The sequence below is a fragment of the Camelus dromedarius genome, chromosome 10 (assembly GCF_036321535.1).
Source record: "Camelus dromedarius isolate mCamDro1 chromosome 10, mCamDro1.pat, whole genome shotgun sequence".
Lineage (NCBI taxonomy): Eukaryota > Metazoa > Chordata > Mammalia > Artiodactyla > Camelidae > Camelus > Camelus dromedarius.
The window spans coordinates 78,180,411-78,199,339 of record NC_087445.1 but is presented as its reverse complement, the minus strand read 5'-3'; the positions used below and the strand labels follow the sequence as shown (position 1 = coordinate 78,199,339).

At 63.8% G+C, this 18,929-nt stretch overlaps 2 protein-coding genes across 12 annotated transcripts; one reads left to right on the top strand and one right to left on the bottom strand.

Moving 5' to 3' along the window:
* Positions 1-519: 519 nt before the first annotated feature.
* C8G (complement C8 gamma chain) lies at positions 520-10,368 on the bottom strand. 10 transcript variants are annotated; one of them, XR_010382853.1, is made up of 12 exons: positions 9,955-10,344; positions 9,623-9,795; positions 9,411-9,547; positions 9,163-9,233; positions 8,977-9,084; positions 8,652-8,753; positions 8,531-8,569; positions 3,346-3,448; positions 1,804-1,883; positions 1,608-1,724; positions 1,376-1,473; positions 520-621 (listed from the first exon to the last, which is right to left on the bottom strand). XR_010382853.1 is itself a non-coding variant. In XM_011000035.3 (12 exons), exons 1-12 carry the CDS (start codon positions 10,070-10,072, stop codon positions 593-595), a joined length of 1,179 nt encoding a protein of 392 aa, XP_010998337.2. In that variant the 5' UTR covers positions 10,073-10,348; the 3' UTR covers positions 520-592. The 10 variants fall into 10 exon arrangements, 8 of the variants coding, with proteins under 8 accessions (XP_010998337.2, XP_064346849.1, XP_064346850.1 ...); XR_010382854.1 differs by having other exon boundaries at positions 1,608-1,661; positions 9,955-10,341; XM_011000035.3 differs by having other exon boundaries at positions 1,376-1,477; positions 9,955-10,348.
* A 72-nt stretch (positions 10,369-10,440) lies between these two features.
* FBXW5 (F-box and WD repeat domain containing 5) lies at positions 10,441-14,692 on the top strand. Of its 2 annotated transcripts, none has more exons than XM_064490776.1 (9): positions 10,441-10,576; positions 11,587-11,802; positions 11,956-12,113; positions 12,269-12,443; positions 12,595-12,743; positions 12,833-13,250; positions 13,419-13,566; positions 13,634-13,846; positions 13,921-14,692. In XM_064490776.1, exons 2-9 carry the CDS (start codon positions 11,610-11,612, stop codon positions 14,162-14,164), a joined length of 1,698 nt encoding a protein of 565 aa, XP_064346846.1. In that variant the 5' UTR covers positions 10,441-10,576; positions 11,587-11,609; the 3' UTR covers positions 14,165-14,692. The 2 variants fall into 2 exon arrangements, with proteins under 2 accessions (XP_064346846.1, XP_064346847.1); XM_064490777.1 differs by lacking the exon at positions 10,441-10,576 and adding an exon at positions 10,606-11,042.
* The last annotated feature ends 4,237 nt before the right edge of the window (positions 14,693-18,929 follow it).

Sequence of the window (18,929 nt, the reverse complement as noted above, 5' to 3'; positions counted from 1 at the left end):
CTGGTGAGGCCATTTCCACGGGGGCTCTGGGTGCTCCCTGCTCCTCCCTGGGGTCTGGGAGGCTCAGGAGGGGAGGGCAGGTAGGCTGCAGTCCGTGCGTGCTTGGACGCAGTGTCCCGGCTTGTAGCTCTCTGCTCCTGAAGCGCCCTTACAGCCGGTGGGGGGGGGGTCAGACGTGGGCCACTTGTCCCCACATCCCCACTGGCAGGAAGCCCCTCCCCCCTCCCCAGGCTGGGGCACCTGCGTGGGGTCCTCCCTGTGTGCCGGGGCCCCAGGGTCTGCGGAGTCACCCAGCAAGGGGTCGGGGAGGGTGAGGGGTTGCTCTGGGCACGACCTGGTGCAGCTCCGCACAACATGCAGAGACACCCGCTCGCATGTGCAGCCCCAGCGGGTGTGAGGCCGGCACTGGCGGGCTGGGGACGGGCGTGGGTGCCCAGAGGCAGTCCTGGCCCCTGGAGCCGAGGGTCCCCACCTGCGCCGCTCGCCCACCCCACGAGTACTGTTGTTCATACTCCTGGATCCCAACCCGGCGTGTTTATTTCACACGGGACAGTGAGGCAGCACCTGGCTGGGGGAGGAAGCACCTCATCCTTCAACAGGCATCTGGGTGGAGTGACCAGTCTGCGGGGAGAGACAGAGCCTCAGGACGGAGGGGTGGGGTTGGAGGGAGAGAGGGGGCGGAGCCAGAAGGGAGGCTGAGACACACACACACACACACACACACACACACACACACACACACACACGAAGAGGAGGAGGGGCAGGAGGGAGGGAGGAAGGGAGCCTGCAGTCCCGTCAGGGGAAGGGGAAGGGTGGGGCTGAGGGACATGCACCCCAGGGCGCTGTCCTGCCCCCAGCCTGGGCTCCTCAGGAAGCGCCCCACCACCACCTCGGGTCCCCAGACTCACTGCAGACCTGGGCACCATGGGTGTGCAGTGTGCATGCTTGGGAGCCTGTGTGCGCCGGAGTGCCTCTCTCCCTGTGCACACGCGTGTGTGCGTGGCATATGCTCGTGTGTAGGCTCTGCACGTCTCTGTGTGTGCATCTGTACGTGTTTTGTGCACATGCCTGTCAGTGGATGTGCCTGTTCTTGTGCACGTGCAAAGGGCCAGAGGCAAGAAACACAGTGGGAAATGCTCCTGGAGTGAGGAGGGGGTGGCCTAGGTTGGGGCCTGGGTGGTGGGGGGAAGACCAAGGAGTCATGTAGCCTAGTTCGGGCTCAGGCTGAACACTTGGGGGTGCTGGGACCCCACATGTGACCTCGAGTGCAGGTTGTGGCCCCCCCCCACCACAGGGCCACCGCAGGGCTTCGGGGGCCCAAGGGCAGACGCCCACTTTCAGTCCAGGCCCCCAGCGCACCCCGGGAGCCGGCTACCTGTCAAGTCCGGGAAGACAATGTTGTTATCCGAGAGGCCCTGCGCTCTGACCAGGCAGACGAATTTGTCTAGCACCTCAGTCTGTATGGCCCACATCCTGCCTGGGGCCCAAGGAACAAGGCGTGGCCTTCAGCCACTAGGGTGGGTAGTGAGTGGCGGGTGGCCCCTGCCCTGAGGTGCCCCCCTCCTTCACCCCCCTTCTCCACCATGGCTGCAGGGCGAGGGGCTCACACAGCAGGTAGATCCTGAGGATCCCCTGGTCACCGGACTGTCTCCTGGAGAGCACTAGGGCAAACGTGGTGTAGTCGGTGTCGTACACCTGGACCTCCTCTGGGTCTCCCCCGGGCACTGGGGGCGTCAGGGCCACAGAGTCAGGGTCCTCCCACCAGCACCCCCAGGCTGTCCTCCCCTCTGCCCGCCGCCTCACCTCCGCTGTTGTCCACCGAGAACTTCCCAGGCTGGGTCCCCGAAATCAGTACATAAGACCAGGTCACACAGCGACGGCCCCTGTCGGGGTGGGGGAGAGGCAGAGGAGGAAGGTTCCAGAGCCTGGCTGGGCCACCAGCGTCGTCCCCTTTCACAGGGGCTGCCCAGGCCGGCTCACCAGGGGAGCCCCTGGTCTTGAGCCCTGAGCAGGGCCTGGCCGGCTGGGGACTTTGCCTCTCCCTGGAGGGGTGTCTCCGCCCTGGTCTGTCAGGTGTCTGGACCGCCCCCTCCTGGAAGAGTTGGGGGCGAGCTCTCCCCTGTGCAGCCTCAGTCCAGCCCCCCCACCCTGTGGACCACTCCCTAGCCTGGAGCAGGACCTGAAGTGTGCTCGGAGGAGAAGCAGACTTCTGGGCGGCAAGGGGCCCTGAAGGAGAGCTGGGGGCCAGCACCCCAGCCAGCAGCCCTGGGCTTCGGGCAGGGTGGGGGGAGCGAGAGGGCGGAGCTGGGCCTGGCCTCCCTCCCTCCCTCTCCTCAGTCCCCAGTGAAGGGCCAGGTGAATGCACTTGCCTGAGAAGCAACTGGGCCACGCCGCCTGGCCTGCCGGTGGGGGAGCACTGGGGCTGCCCACAAGGCTTCCGAGGCTGCTTCTGCCCCGGGTCCCTCTCTCCCCACCTAATCAGCCTCCGAGACGCCCAGGCGGGGGTCCGCCGCGGCTGAGCCCACACGAGGCTCTGAGGGCCGGCGGCGGGCCAGCGCAGGGGCTGGGTGCTGTCCCTCAGAGGCTGCACTGAGTCCCATTCTTGGCCTCAGGAGCTGCCCCTGGCGGACAGACCGCCTTGCTTAGGCTTACGGTTTCATGCTACTTGGAACCAAACAGCCCTAAGCAAAGGGGTCTCTGGCAAGTGAGCAAGCAAGGCCACGGAGCCTGCAGGAGGGGCTGCCAGGGGAGGGGCCCTCGCAGCATCAGCTCCCCCCAGGAGGGCTGCACCGCCCTCCAGGGGCTCCCAGAGTTGCCCATCAAGGCTCCCCACTTCCCCTCAACGGGGCATCCCGGCCAGCCCACCAGAGCGCCTGTCACCCCAGATGGTCCTGGAGCAGCACACGGCTCAAGAAGAGCCAATCAGATACCACCAGCCGGCCGGCTTGGATGTTCCCTCTTTTCTGGAATTGGGACCCTGAGAAGGACAGCAGGGTCAGCCACTGTCTTACCCCTGTGAGGTGAGAACCTGCTCGAACAGAAATCTAGGGCAGGCCAAGCTAAGAGAAGGAGAAAGAGGGGGTGATGGGGCCTGGATCACAGCGTTGAGCTCCTGGATCCAGCTGTACCTGAAATCCATTAGCCCGCGGGCTCTTCCGAGTCTGTAATCTAGTAAGTGCCTGCCCTTGTTTGTGTACACCCCCAGAGCTGGACTGGGTCATTAGCAGCCCATGCTGGAAGTCACATTAGGAGGAAGGCCTGGGGAGAATGTGGCCCAGACCCAGGGTGGGCCCGAGTCACAGAGCCATTGGCTTCTAGGGGCACAGGCCCAGTGCCCTCACTCACCGGATCATGGCGTACGACACTTCAAGGCGGCTGTCTTCACGCAGCTCGAACGTTGCTGTGAAAGGGCTCAGCAGGGACCTGTCCACAGTCCTGTGGGTGCTGCCTGCCAGGCCGAGAACGAACCACAGCCCCTGGAACTGCAGGAGGCTGGGGGTGGTGGAGCCCAGGAGCCCCCAGGGCCCCTCCCCAGGCAACGGCTCCGGCTGGGCCCACCCCGCTCCCGTGGGCAGGACTCCTTGGGTCTGGCAGGGGGTGGTGATCCTGGCCCATGGCTGGCTGCTCTGAGCCTCAGGTTCCCATGTGTGCAGAGGGACTGAGATGTCCCCACCTCACAGGGACTGGCAGGGATTACAGAGGGAGTGGCGGGCCCTGGAAGGTCTCTCTAGGGTCCCCTTCTGTTGGAGGTCAGGGTAGGGGTGCCGAGAGCAGGACTGGCTAGGCTGGACTCCCCTGGCGGGCATGGTCCTCCTCTCTCCCTGCACTTGGACCCCGGCCAGCTGCACCCCCCTCCCGACCAGCTCCTGACCTGAGCTGCTTGGAAGCTCCGCAGGACTGAGCTGCTGAGTGCCTGGTCCGCGGTCAGGCCCCTCAGGTCTCTCAGCAGGGCCAGCAGCACCCACAGGGCACACCAGGGCCCCATCCCAGCCAGGACAGAGGCAAGAGAAGTGGCCGCCGGTGCTGCTGGCTCAGACTCATCTCTTTATGTGCCTGCCTGGCAGGCACCCCCCACCGGAGGCGGGCCCCCTTCACCCTCTGCCTCAGGGCAGGCAGGAGAGGTGGGCGCAGAGGGCCTGGGACTGGGCTAGGCAGGGGCGGGGCCCACCTCAGATCCAGCCCATCAAAGCTGGGGGCCTCTGGGTCTCAGCCTGGGGAGGGGGTCCAGCAGCCCCCAGGGAGGTCCCTGAGCCTTGCACTCTGATTTCTGAGACCCCCCACCAGCTCTGCACCCCACTGGCCCCCTTCCTGGGGGTCTGAGGCTGGCAGCGCCTCCCCCACCCAGCCCTACCCCCGCTGCACCCCTGCCACTGTGCATGCAGAACAGGATGCTCCTGGCGCAACAGGAAGCACGACCTATCCCAGTCCCCAGGGGTCAGGGCCGCGGCGTTCGTGCTATGGGAACACAGTGCAGAGCCTGGACCTGCCAGCCCCCACGCTGTTCTGCACACCTCCAAAACCAAGTTGGGGGAAGAGCTGGGTCAGGGGTTCCGCAGTCATGCCAGGGGGAGGGCAAGGGCCAGGGAAGCCCAGCCTAGAGGGGGTGGGCACCCACACGCTGGTCCTAGGGGCTGGAGGGCAGTCGGGGAGGAGGAGGGCATGCTCTGGGCATGTGGCCCGCCCCAGCCACCCCGGAGGAAAGAGCACAGCCTGCCCTCCCTCGGGCCGCCGGGGCGTGTGCGTGGGCCCCACAACAGCGGGAAGGGCCTGCACCTGACCAGGGAGTGTGTCCTCGGCCACCTCCCCCCGCCCTGGGCCTGGGGCGGCTTGTCCTGAGCGGGGGCTCGTCCAGCCTGGGTGGGGGTCTGGGGAGCCAATCCCCATTCCTTGAACTCCCTGGGGGAGAAGCTGCAAACATCTGGGTGGTTTTCCATGACCTTCCAAAAAGACCCCTTAGTCTCGGGCAGAAGCTGGGGCAGCAGCTCCCTCCCAGACCTCCGAGTGCCTGGCCTCCACCTCCCCGCTGCAGGCACCAACCCCACCCCAGCGATCCCCGCCTGACCCTAAACCCTTCCAAGGACCCACCGAAACCAGCCCTCTGTGCCGGGACACCCGGGCTGGGGTGCACCAGCCTGGCTGGAGGCTGCTGCCTTCCCGACACTGCCTTGTCCACAGGGTGCTCTGGGGAAGTTTGGAGCGCAGAGTGTCAGCATGGGACAGCGGCCCCTCCCCAAGTACCCCCACCCTGCCAGGGCCCCGTGACGATCTGGCCTTCCCTGGTCAGCACAGGCCTTGGCACAAAGTGCATGCAGCAGTGGAGGCCAGGGACGCCCTCGGTTGGACATCAGGTGCCCTAGGCCTGGGCTCCCCACCCCGGCCCTCTGCTCCCTCCCCTGCTCCACCAGCCCCAGTGCTTCCACCCTGGTGTGGGCCCAGCAGAGTAGGACCTTCTATAGATTTTTTAAAGGCATTTTTTCTTCTAAAGTATTAAAAACCACCTATTATAATTAAAAGGCAAAAATCAATTAGTACATTTTTCCATAAAAACGACTCACCTAGAGCTACAACTGTTTCACCTAGTTTTTGAAAACTCATCTAGGGCTCATTAAACGTTTATGTGCAAATAAAACACATCATGATGGTAGCACTCCGTACCCGCCGCCCCCCACCTGGGTAAGGAGCCGACTGGGAGGCCTGGGAGGGCAGGCGGGGCTGCTCTGTGGCCACTCGGCCCTGCTGGACAGACCCTGCTTCCCCAGAGGCCCCGAGAGTGGGGATCTGACGAGCCTCGCCCGCGGCCTGAAACCACCCACACCGCAGAACAGAGGCCTCGTTTCTGCCCGGGAGGCACGGGGCCAGGCGTGCGGGGGGGCTCTCTGGGGCACCGTCAGCTCTCAGCCCGGCCCGTGAGACGCAAGTGCCCTGTGGCCTCCAGCTCTGCTCTGTGGGGTCCCTGCCTTCCCTGCTTCCCAGAGCCCAACCTCTCTGCCCTTCTGGGAGTCCAGTGCTGAGGGACACTGGGTGGGCACAGCCCAGTAGGGTGTCAGGGGCGGTCCCTACTCACTGTGGGCTCCTTCCAGTCTGGACTGGGTCAGTGGATGAGGAGGGCAGGTGGGCAGGCAGGGGGGACCAGGGGCCTCTGACCCTGCTCTCCAGGGACCAGGCAGTGGTCCCCTCTGCTCTGTTATCATCACCTGGGGTGGCCTGGTCCTCCCCCTAGCCCAGGGGGGAAGCTGCTGGAGGGGACAAAATGGGGGCTGGGGTGGGGGTCCAGCCCTGGTGCCCCCTCAGCCTCACCGGAGGTCAGAGTGGCAAGGCCTGGACTTCAGGCCCCCAGGGAAGAGAACTGCCCATCCGTATGCCCAGGACCTGGCGTGCAGTGGGGCACTTCAGGAACACTCATCAGATGGACGCTGAGCTAGGGTCCCCAGACGGGGTGGCCTGGGGCCATTTCCCAGACCGAGCTTTGGCCCAGCCAGTTACCAGCTCCCTGATCCTCCAGCCCTATTCTGGCCCCAGCCTGGGGGCCGCCATTTGCCCTCCCCCTCCCCCAAGTTCTCTGGAGGGAGGCTGGCGTGGGGAGGGGTGTGCACACAGTGCTCCTGCAAGCAGTGTGCCAGGCACGGTCACCCGCAGTGCCCCAGGGGACACTGCTGGTTGGCCAACTGGCGGCCACCATGTGGGCCTGGTTCTCGGTTCAGGCCTGGGCGGGCAGGGGCGGGGGAGGCTGGCGGGGGAAAGAAAGCCAGCCTCCCCCTGGGAACGGTGGTGGGGTCCTTGGACCTGTCAGGGCACAGGCCCAGCAGGCTCCCGAGGGATTGGAGGACCTCGGACGCCCTCAGCTGCTCAACCCGGGGAGGTGCGTCTGGACGGGCTCTCACCAGTAGGGGCCAGGATGCCAGAGCACTTCCCTCCCCACAGTCTCCGGCAGCTGTCCCTGCCTGTGGGAGCCCCTGGGGGGACTCTGGAGAGAGGGGTACAGTTGGCCCCCAGAGTGATCTGTTCTGTGCTCCCGCCCCTGGGCCGCTGACTCTCAGCCTTCAGGTGTTTGCAGTGGTAGATCTGACCCTCTGGCCTTTTCTCTACCCTAGGGGGACCCTTAACCAGGGACAGGCAAATTGGCTGGGACCTTGGTGTGTGGAAGGGCCACCCAGTCTGCCTGGGGGAGTGTCCCTGTCCCCAAGCCCACACCTCCTCTTGACAGTCTGGAGTCACTTGGAGGGACCCCTCCAGGCCGCCTTTGGCAGGTGAGGACCCCTTCCCTCATTTCCAGCCCCTGCCTGCCTCTCCCTGGGCCTTGGAGCTCCGTCATTCCAGAAAAGTCTCTACAGATCAGAGATCATCTTGTGGTCCCTCCTGGCTGATGACCTAGGACAGATGCTGGCTGTGGGCTCCTGAGGGGCACTCAGTCTGTTCAGGGGTCCCTCCCCTGTGCACCCAGAGCCCCTGTGCTCACCCCAATCGTGGCAGGTGAGATAGGCAGGCCTGCTTCCTCAGGTTGGGGTACAGACCCCCCACCTCTCTTTGTGGCCTGCCTGCCCTCATGATCTCCCCTAGGGGCACCCGGCTGCCCAATGCCAGGAATGGACTCAGCGCGGGGCAGGGGTCAGTCCTGCTCCCAGGCCAGTCCCATGCTGTCTGGCCCCGCCAGCCCCTGGGGCGGCTGTGAGGGGCAGCTCAGCCTCCCACCCTCCTGCCAGCTCGCCCCAGACCCAGGCACCGAGTCCAGGAACTGGGAGGGGGGTCTCCCTGCCTGCCCCCTTGAAATCGCCTGCCCCTCCCTAGCGGCCCATCCTGCCTCAGGCCACAGGGCTCCTGCCTCCCAGGAGGGAGGAGCTCAGGGGTCAGTAGGAGGCCAGAAGGACCTCTGTGGGGGGCCACACATCCTTCCAGAAAAGGCCAGAGTGTCTGGACAGGGGTGCACTCAGGTCTGGGCCAGCTCAGGGCAGCCCAGAGAGGCCAGCAGGGCAGGGGTGTTCAGAGTCAGGGAGCAGAGAAGGGCAGGGGCGGCCATAGTGAGGGGCCGACGGAGGAGGGGACACCAGGGTTGGGGGGGCAGGGTCGATGGAAGAGGGGACACCGGGGCCCAGCAGGGCAGGGCACCAGACACTCTAGGCTCTACCCTGACTACCTCCCTGGAGGGCTCCTGTCCAGGAGAATGAGCCGCTGCCCCTCCTGGGCCACCGGGGAAGCAGCCCCACGTGTCCAGGAGATGACTGGGTGAGCAGCGGCCCTGGCGGGGTCCAGCACAGTAAGAAGTCAGGGCCCAAGGCTAATGGTGTTTAATGAAGGCAGCGCCCTGAGCTCCTGGCAGGGGTGAGGGGCAGCTTTGGGGGCAGATGGGAGAGTCCCCCGCTCAGAGAGGGGGGCAGTGGGTGCCCCCACCTCCAGAATCTTGGCTCTCTCTCGGGGCGTGGCTGCTGCCCGGCCTCACCTCCTCACTTCTGCAGCAGAGATGAGACTCAGCTAGTGAGGGAGCCGCAGGGTGCCCGCCCCTCACCTCGCCACCCAGCCGGCGCTGCCCACTCACCATCCAGGGTGTGGAACTGGTCAGCAGCCTCACAGAAACCTGGGGGCCGGGGCAGGGGTCAGAAGTGGCAGAGGCGAGACACGAGGGGGCAAGGCAGACCACCAGGGGCCGGGACACTCACCGTACTTGGGGAAGAACAGGATGTGGTCCTCGGTCAGGTTGGCCCCCTGGACCCGCTGCTCAAACACGCTCAGGACTGAATCCCTTACGGGGAGCGAGCGGGCTGCGGAACACAGGGCTCCTGGCACCTGCTGGCTGGTGGGGGCAGGGCCCTCTGGGCGCTGGGCTGTGTGCCTGGGGCTGTGACCCCCGCCCCTCCCGGTCCCCTCTCTGTCCCCATCTCAGGCAGGGGAAGTCGGAGGAGGGGCCGTGTGTCCAGCTGGGCTTGCCCAGCTCCACCTGGGTGGCCCTGGGTGTGTGCAGGCCCGGTTCCTGCGTGGACGTACCATACAGCTTCACCGACAGCTGCCGTGCCCGCTCCAGGTACAGGATGGCGAAGGACCCGTAGTCCGTCTCCCCGACGACCACGTCCACCGCCCCTCGGGCCCCTCGGGCTAGGCGGAGCTGGGTCAGCCACGTCAGCCCCTTCCCCAGCCCCGCACCCTCATCCCCGGCTGGTCTTGCCTCCTCACCTTGGAGCAGAAAGCGACCTGGGAGCCCCGTGTCTCCGTAGAGCTGACGCACCTGCCAGCAAATCCCATCCCTGGGAGAGGTGGGGGTTGGGAGGAGGCACGGCAGGCTTGGGGTCCCCAAACTGGGCAGGACCTCTTGGGACACTGGTCCAGACCACAGCGGGGGCAGGGCTAGGGGCTGGGGTGGGGCAAGGGACTGAGACGGGAGTCGGGGGCTGGGTGGGGTCAGGGTCCGTGCCGGGACTCACAGCTTTCGGAAGGTGCTGACGGCCATGGCTGCACCCTGAGGAGCCACGTGCAGTGTGGTGGCCTCAGCCCGGTGGCCCTGCTCCTGCAGAAAACGACACGAGGAGGCCACGGCCACAAGGAGCCACGTCCCTGCAAACTGGAGAACAGGCCATGAGAGCAGGTGGGGATGGGGGCTGCAAAGCTCCGACCCCCCACCTCCTCCCAACTCTACCTGCTGAGCATTGAAGTTGGCCTTGGGCTGAATGGTGCTGATGGAGGAGGGGGGCCTAGGGGGTCTCTGAGCCCTCTGGCCCAGGGAGCTGGTGGCCAGGAGCAGAGTCAAGAGGGTTGCAGTCCTGGCAGCCAGCATGGCGACGGCAGCAACAGTGACAGGATTGGGGGAGGCTCAGGGCAGAATGGTCAAGTCCCAGGTCAGAGTCCACTGTCTGGTGCCACCCACCAGCCCAGCCCAGGAAGTCTATGACTGTCCTTCCCCCTCCCCAAACCCGTGCCCTGGGCCAGGGTCCCCCCCCGCACCCCGCCTCCTCATGAACTCAGCCTCACCCTTGACCCAGCACCTCCCGGCAGGGCCCTGACGCCACGTCCTGTGTACAAAGTCCGAGCTGTCCTCTGGCTCTGCTTCCACAAGTCCCACCTGACTTCCACTGTGGCTGGAGCTCATCCCTTTGCACGGTTATTTCCCCTCAACTGCAAACAGCCCCTTGAGGTAGGAACTGGTCTTATCCTCATAGCGAAGAACCCGAGTTCTTCAAGCCATTTGCTCAGAGCGCAACACTGGGAACTGCCCGAGCCGGGTCTTGAGCCGCGTCTAACCCTAACCGAGCTCATGAGCCTCGCCCGTAAGCCCCGCCCACGGGCCCGGGCGCCGGCCGCCGCCTCTCCCGGCCGCCAGGGGCGCTGTTCCGGGTGAGACCGAGCACGCACAGGCGCACTAAGAAGCGCCGCCTGGGTCGCGGCGCCTGAAGCGCAGGCGCAGTAACAGCTGACTCGGGCTGCCGGGCTCGGCCCTCCGCAGCGATCGATGCCCCGGGGCTCGTGGCGTTGGCCTGGCGGCCTCCATCATAGAGACGCGGCGGCCGGAGCGGCGACCGGGGGCGGAAGCGGGTCTGCGGGCCGAGCCCGGGCGCCGGGGCGGGGGCAGCGGAGCGGGGCGGAGGCGGCCGCGGTGAGTGGGCCTGGCCTGGGGAGCGTCGTCACGGGCTGTGTTCGGACCCCGGCACCCCGGCCCCGGGAAGCGTCGTCACCCGGCCCCATCCCCGGCCCGGCCGGCCCAGCCCCTCGGCCTTCGACCCCAGCCGCGCCCTCGACTAATGAATGAGTCGCAGAGGCAGTCGGCGCCGGGACAGGGGGAGCTGAGCCGAGGCCCCGCCCCCGGCAGCCCCTCGGAAGGAGGGTGGGAGGGGGCGCTGGGCGGTCCCGCTCCAGCCCCGCCCCCAGCTCTCCTGGCTGTGGCTGCGCTGGCCCCCTGCCTGCCTGGCCGGGCTCCCCTAGGCCACAGGGCCGACCAGGACCGGCTGGTGTCCCTGGTGGCTTCTAGGGCGGGCGGGCTGGCCCTCGTCCTGCCAGCCCCAAGTCTCTTCTCGGAAGGACCTCTGTCCCATGCTGACAGCTCCGAAGCCTGGGACAGCAAGGTCAGAGTGACAGGGTGCGCGGGGGGTCACTGACCCTTCGTTTCTTGACCTCGGAGCGGTCACCAGCCCTGGCTGCCAGATGTCTCCCTAGGACCCTGTTGGGGGAGGTCAGAGGGCCTCACTCAGAGAGCCTGTCCCTCTGGGGGAAGGGTCTTTTGGGGTGAGGGTGGGTCTGGGGTCCCCAGTGTTCTGCGCATGCTCCATCTCAGGCCAGAGGAGGTCTGGGAGTTCTGAGAGGTGTCTGCTGCCTATTCCAGGGAATCACTGGGCCTTGCAGGGGTGCTCAGGAGTGTGGGGTCTGAGGAGCACGGCTGTCCAGGGGGCCTTGGTGAAGCTCTTGGATCCTTGGCCAGACGGGTAGTGCCAGCTGGTCCGCCGCACATGCTCAGTCCAGTGGAATTCCCAGCAGGGCAGTTGGTGGGGTGGGAGGAGCCCCCCTGGGAGGCCTCAGCTCACCTCTGGCCCCTGCATCTTTCTGTGGGTCTAGAGGCCAGTGTCCTCTCTGGTCTGACTGGTGGCTAAGGGGACCGTGCATGCGTTTCAGGACCGCCTGGGCAGAATGTCACGATGGACGAGGGGGGCACGCCCCTGCTCCCCGACAGCCTCGTTTACCAGATCTTCCTGAGCTTGGGCCCAGCTGACGTGCTGGCCGCTGGTCTGGTGTGCCGCCAATGGCAGGCCGTGTCCCGGGACGAGTTCTTGTGGAGGGAGCAGTTCTACCGCTACTACCAGGTGGCCCGCGACGTGCCCCGACACCCAGGTCAGCACTTGCACTCGGCCCCGAAGCCCATTGGTCCTCACGCTGGTCTGGGATAGCCAGACCGGGCTTCCAAGCCAGGGCCTGGTAGGGAGGCTGAGGGGCAGGGCTGGCCCCCTCGCTGTCAAGGCATCAGGGTGACCCCCCCCCCCACAGCGGCCACGTCCTGGTACGAGGAGTTCCGGCGGCTCTACGACACGGTGCCGTGCGTGGAGGTGCAGACTCTCAGGGAGCACACTGACCAGGTCCTGCACCTCAGCTTCTCCCACTCGGGCTACCAATTCGCTTCCTGCTCCAAGGACTGTACTGTGAAGGTGAGGGCAGCCCGACCCGGTGGGGAGAGAGGCCAGGCCAAGGGTGACAGCCAGGGACAAGAAGCCCCCGCCCGATGGCGGTTTCTGGGCACCGGCTTGGCTGAGCCGGCCAGGAGAGGGGCCCAGGTGCCCCCTGACTCGGCCCCTCCACGCAGATCTGGAACAACGACCTGACCATCTCGCTGCTGCACAGTGCAGACATGAGGCCCTACAACTGGAGCTACACCCAGTTCTCCCAGTTCAACCAGGACGACTCGCTGCTGCTGGCATCGGGGGTGTTCCTAGGGCCCCACAACTCCTCCTCTGGCGAGATCGCAGTCATCAGCCTAGGTGAGAGGGGGCCTGGGGCCGGGTGGCCCTCCGGGAAGGCCCCGCCCCTCCCGGTCCCACCCTCTCCCGTCTCTGCTCCTCCCACCCCGGCCACGCCCTGGTCCCACCCCTCCGCGCAGACAACCCTGCCGCATCTAGCTGCTCCCGCCAGACACCTTCGCCCTGCTGTCTCGCGTGCGCAACAAGCCCTACGACGTGTTCGGCTGTTGGCTCACCGACACCAGCTTGATCTCGGGCAACCTGCACCGCATTGGGGACATCACGTCCTGCTCGGTGCTCTGGCTCAACAACGCCTTCCAGGTACGCATGGGCGGGCCCTTCGGTCGCGACAGCCCCCACCCACCCATCCCCTACCTAGCCCATTCCCACCCCTGCGCTCCCCACTCCAGGACGTGGAGTCTGAGAACGTGAACGTGGTGAAGCGGCTCTTCAAGATCCAGAACCTCAATGCCAGCACCATCCGCACCGTCATGGTGGCCGACTGCAGCCGCTTCGACAGCCCTGACCTCCTGCTGGACGCTGGCGCCCCTGACAATGCCCCGGGCCGCGTCTTCGACCTGGGCAGTGACGGTGAAGAGGAGGAGGCCAGCCCAGGCCCAGCCGGCGCCAAGGGCTTGCGGCGCCTCCTGGACGGCCTCCTGGAGGGCCGGGCACAGCCCCAGCTGTCGGAGCGCATGCTGGAGACTAAGGTGGCAGAGCTGCTGGCCCAGGGCCGCACCAAGCCCCCTGAGCCCAGCACAGCCGACGCCAGAAACAAACTTCTCATCTTCACCACTGGCTGCCTCACCTACTCGCCGCACCAGATCGGTGAGGGGCCCCGGGGTGAGGCTGCCCTGGGCAGGGGTGCTGGCAGTTTATGGGCAGAGGCCCAGCCCTGGTTCAGCTTCCTGGGTCCGGGGCCCACAGGGCAGGCAGTGCCCCCAGGCACCCAGGTTCTGCCTGGGCTGAGGGCCGCCTTCCCCGGCTGTCCTGCAGGCATCAAGCAGATCCTGCCGCACCAGATGACCACGGCGGGACCTGTGCTGGGTGAGGGGCGGGGCTCCGACGCCTTCTTCGATGCGCTGGACCACGTCATTGACGTGCACGGACACATCATCGGCATGGGCCTGTCCCCCGACAACAGGTGGGCCCCCAGCAGAGTCCCGGGCGGGGTGTCCAGGGGTGCGTACTGAGCGGCGTGCCCCTCGCAGGTACCTGTATGTGAACAGCCGTGCCTGGCCCAGCGGCTCGGTGGTGGCTGACCCCATGCAGCCGCCGCCCATTGCGGAGGAGATCGACCTGCTGGTGTTCGACCTCAAGACCATGCGGGAGGTGAAGCGGGCCTTGCGTGCCCACCGCGCCTACACGCCCAACGACGAGTGCTTCTTCATCTTCCTGGACGTCAGCAGGGACTTCGTGGCCAGGTCCGGGCGGGGCGGGGCGGGGGAGGGGTGGGCCTCGGGGTGCCTGGCGGGGCTCATCCCAGGCTGTCCTGCAGTGGGGCGGAGGACCGGCACGGCTACATCTGGGACCGCCACTACAACATCTGCCTGGCCAAGCTGCGGCACCAGGATGTGGTCAACTCGGTGGTCTTCAGCCCCCAGGAGCAGGAGCTCCTGCTGACAGCCAGCGACGATGCCACCATCAAGGCCTGGCGCTCACCGCGCGCTGTGCGTGTCCATCAGGCCCGGCGCCCCCGCCCACGCCCCTTCTTCTCCTGGTTTGCCAGCCAGCGGCGCTGAGGGGCACTGGGACCCACCGAGGACACGACAGAGGCCCGTGGCCCTTTGCCGGGCTCTGGGCTGCTGCCCCAACCACACTGGGGGGCAGAGAAACTTGCAGCAGTAATGCCTTAGGAAGGGGGGTTTAGCAGGGCCGCAGGGAGGGGACGGCCCGGCCCCCGCCACGCTCGCACATGCATACCCTCTCCCACCGCTGTGATGCTCGTGCTGGGCAGCCAGGCTGTCTCCTGGCTGGCTTGGGGCGCACAAGACACTGGGGGCCTCTGCCCTTCACCCACTCCCTTCCCCTGGGCCTGGGCCCGGGCCCGGGACGGTCAGTATGACATGTTCCAGTATGACATGCCCAGCCGCCCCGCAGGGCCCTGGTGGTGTTTGCTGGGCCAAATGTGGCCCAGGCGGCCCAGGTTCCCTCCTCTGGGAACTGTCCAGCAAGCAGGGTCGAGGTGCAGGGCAGGCTACAGTGGGCCCAGGGGACATGCATGTCACTGGTCACGTATTCAGGGTCTGAATAAACAGTTGGCAACAGCACATGGCCGTCCAGTCTCTGTGCAGAGAGGGCCCGTGGGCTCTCATCCTGCCTGCTAGACAGGAGGCGGGATGCCCGAGGCCGCGCTGGAGCTGTCCTGAACTGGCCAGCGTGACTCGAGTGTGTTCCCAGCTGCTGCTCCCACCGCCTCTGAGGAGAAGAGGACCCGAGTGCAGAGGCCCCTGAGCACGTCCGCCACACCGTGCACACCCTGCCAGCAGGGGGACACAAAGGGACACTCAACCTGGCAAGTCTAGGCAACAAGCAGCGGGCCGGGAGGGGCCAGGTGGGGGAAGCAGGAGGGGCTGTGTCCACCCGGTGAGGACAGGAGGGCAAAGTGCCCAGAGAAGCTGGCCACCAGCACAGGCCACACACCGAGGCTGGAGCCCCAGGCCCCTGGGTTTGTCTTAGAACCAGCAGATAGGTGAGAACAGGGAAAGGGGGAAGCTGGGGGCGCAACAGCAGTGGAGCTGGAGCACTCTGCCCAGGACACGCCTGGAACCATGGACAGGAGCCAGCAAGCCCCCAGGTGCAACCGTGCTCCGGAGGAGCTGCAAGGTAGCACGATTTCTGGAAGAGACTTAAGATGTGTCTGTAAAGCCAACGAGGAAACCTACAGAAGTCTCTAAAACAAAATCAGGGGAACAGGAATCAAGAACACGTAGAAATTGAAAAATTAAAAAGGAACCAACGGAGAACATGTAGAGTGATCAAAATTAGCTGCATGCACGGGGAGAGGGCTGGCCCAGACCTGCCTCATGTGACAACGGGGAAGCAGAAGGGAGGAAGAAGCAGATACGTTGTCGGAAACGGGCAGGAGGAAGGAGGGGGAGCAGGCAGATGTGTGGACGCGGGCCTGAGTGTGTGAAGACAGACCCCAGAACGCGTGTGCTGAGGTCTGACCGAGGAGGGGAACCACACGCTCAGTGCGGATGTGAGCCTGCGTCCCAACATGGAGACCGAGAAGCCTCAGAGCTCTGAGCGGGGGCTCGGGGTGCAGGTGAGGTGGAGCAGACACGGGGCTCCGTGCCTCCCGTGGTGTAGCCAAAGGGCAGAGGCGAAGGGCGCTGCAGCAAGTGGGTCAGGAGTGGCAGCAGAGGCGGCATCTCCTGCAGGCACTCACCCCGGTACCTGGGCTGAGCCCAGCGCAGCCGTCAGCATGGAAGTGAGCACCCGGGAGCAGCCTCGTGAAGCTGAGCGAGTGAGGAAGGGCCCCAGCTTTGTTCTGCCCCGTTCTTTAGTGCCAGGTGATCCCCTGGGGCTGCGGGGACGCACAGGAGCCTTGCTTGCTGTGCGGGACTGCTGCGAGTCCAAGAGCCCCTGTCCCTTTGCTCTCGGCTCTCCTGCTGCATGGACCCAGGTGTGACCGGACCAAGGACGGGCGCAACACAGAGGAGGGTAGCAAGAGCCAGGCCTCGGGCTGAGGCCCAGACGCAATGCCGGCACCTAGACCAGAGGCAGCAGCCTGGGGAACAGCCCACAAAGTGGTCATGAGCACCCAGGATTCCCCTCGGGCTGCAGGTCAGACCCCAGGCTCTGAGAGCCTCTGCAGAGCAGCATCTGAGTCCCAGCCTGGGAACTGGGCCATGCACATGCAGGGCACAGCTCTGGGGCCTGGGCTGACACTCGGTCCGGCCCACAGATGGCAGTGAACGTGGGCCTGAGCCTAACCAGACCCAGGGCCTGTGAAGCAAAGGCATCAATCTTCTCTACAGGATTTCAACCAGACCCAGATCTGATGAAGTCACACTCAGAGCTGCAGAATATACCCCACAGGTACTTAACTAGCACGCAAAGAACTGAAAAGTCCAGCTCCAGAGAAAGGACGCTGAGCAGGTGCCGAGGGCCGCCAGGTTGTCTGAGACTCTGGTAGCCATTACACACTGCTGGGACAGGCAATCACACACACTTTGCAATGGATTTTAAGATGTAAACATCTCAGCAAAGAAACAAAAATTAAAATAACCAAAACTTAAAACTCACTAATTGACTCAGTAGCAGAATGGAGACCTCAGAGGAGTCAGTGAACTTGACTAAAGATGGAACAACTGAAATTCTCCAACCAGTACCAAGAGAAAAACGGATATCTAAAGAAAAAATCAGTGCCGTGAGGACCTGTGGGACAAAAGTAAAGTTCTAACGTTTGTGTCACTGGAGTTGGAGAGGAGGAAGAGCTTTGAAGAAATAATGGCTGAAAACTTCTCCAAATACAGTGAAAGACATAAACCTACAGGTTTAAGAAGCCAAGCAAACCTAACACAGGACAAACCCAAAGACACCCACACCCAGACACGTCGCGCCAAACTGCTGAACACTGAGACGAAGAGTCACGAAGCAGTGAGAAATCACACCTAGGCCCCAAGGGAGCAGCGGCGTGGGCGACCGCAGGCTTCTCATCAGCAGCCATGGAGGCCACAGGAAGCAGCACAAGATGTTTTAAACGCCGGGGAACAGGACAGGCTGTCAGCCCGGAATTCTGTGTTCAGTGAAAACCACCTGCTTTAGTAGAACTGCCAGTGCAGGCTCTTCTGACAGGAAGGAAATGGTGTCAGGAGAAAACGCTGAACGTCGCCATGAGGGAACCGCGGCACAGACGGTTAATGGACTCCGTCCTTTGGATGTGTCTGCGGCTGAGGGGAAGTCGGCTACGACATCGTCTGGTGACGCTGACAGCACGCACAGCGACATGGGGGGGCAAGAAGGGGTCCAGGGGTGGAAGGTCTCTACGTCCCAGTTAAGAGAAGAATACTCGTTCCAAGTCAACTGTCAAAAACGGAGTATGCTGTGACCCTTAGGACAACCACCAAAACTGCAGAGTCAGAGGCACAACAGATAGACTAAAATTGAATACTAAAAAACATTCAAATAATTCTACAACATTATAGGCAGGAAACGGAGGAACAAAACCAGAGACGGAACCAACAGAAAACAAACACAAAATGGTAAAATTACATCCAGCATATCAATAGTTCTGTTATTGTCAAAGTAAAGCAAAACAAAACAAAACAACCTGTGCAGTCCAACCATGCCATCGGAAACTGACTCCAATGTAACACAGGTTGGTTAAGAGTAAAGGGTGGGGAAACTTACGCCACAAAAGCACCAGTAAGAACCAGCAGGACTGGCCATGTTGATGTCAAAGCACATTTCAGGAAGTTTCTCCCTGTGCAAAGAGGGGCACCACGCGATGGCACAAGGGCACCCTCCCCAGGAAGAGAGAACCAGCCTCATTGTCTGTGCGCCTCGCTACAGGGCCTCAATCACACGAAGCGGACAGCGGCAGAACCGAAAGGAGGAATGAGACACGTCCACGGTGCAGGCGGAGACTAAGCGCTCCTCTCTCAGCGGGAGATGAACCCAGCAGACGAACAGGCCTCAGGATGCACAGGAACTGACACCCTCCGTGTTGGTGTCCACGGCTGCCGCAACGAAGCACCACTGACTGGGAGCTGAACACAGCAGGATTTCTCGTTTCATAGTTTGGAGGCCGGAAGTCCAAGGTGAGGGTGCTGGCAGGGCCACACTTTCCAGGGCGAGACCCTTCCTTGTCTCTCCCCAGACTCTGGTGGTTTGCTGGCAATCTTTGGTGCTCCTTGACTTGTCTCCACAGGGCCGTCCCCTCCCCGAGTCTCCTCACATCATCTTCCCTCAGGGCATGTCTGTGTCTACACTTCCCCTTTTTAGGACACCCCCTAATGACCTCATTTTAACTTGATGACCTCTGTAAGGACCCTGTTTCCAAATTAAACTCATGGTCTGAGTAACTGTGAGGTAGGACTTCAACATATCCTTTTAGGGTGGGGGGCATACGGTTCAACCCACAACAGTTACCAACCAGCTGAATCTAACTGGCGTGTTCACAGTCCGCTTGGCAACAGAATACACGTTCTTTTCAAGTTCACGTGGGACATCCGCCACAGCCTGTGTCACAAAACAAGCCTCAGCAAACATGTCAACACTTCCAGACTCCTTTTATTTAAGACCAGCATAACCCCCACACCAAAGCCAGGCAAAGGCTACAAAAAAGAAATATAGACAAATACCCCTCACAGACAGAGCTGTGACGTGCTCCACAAGATGCTACTAAACCAAATCAGCAATGTGCAAAATGAACAGCGGGGTCTACCCCAGGAATGCAAGGCTGGTTCAATATTTGGAGCTCAATCAGTGCAGCCAGCTTATCAACAGCAGAAACAGCATAGGAGAAAAGCCACTTGGACATGTCACCTGATGCAGTAA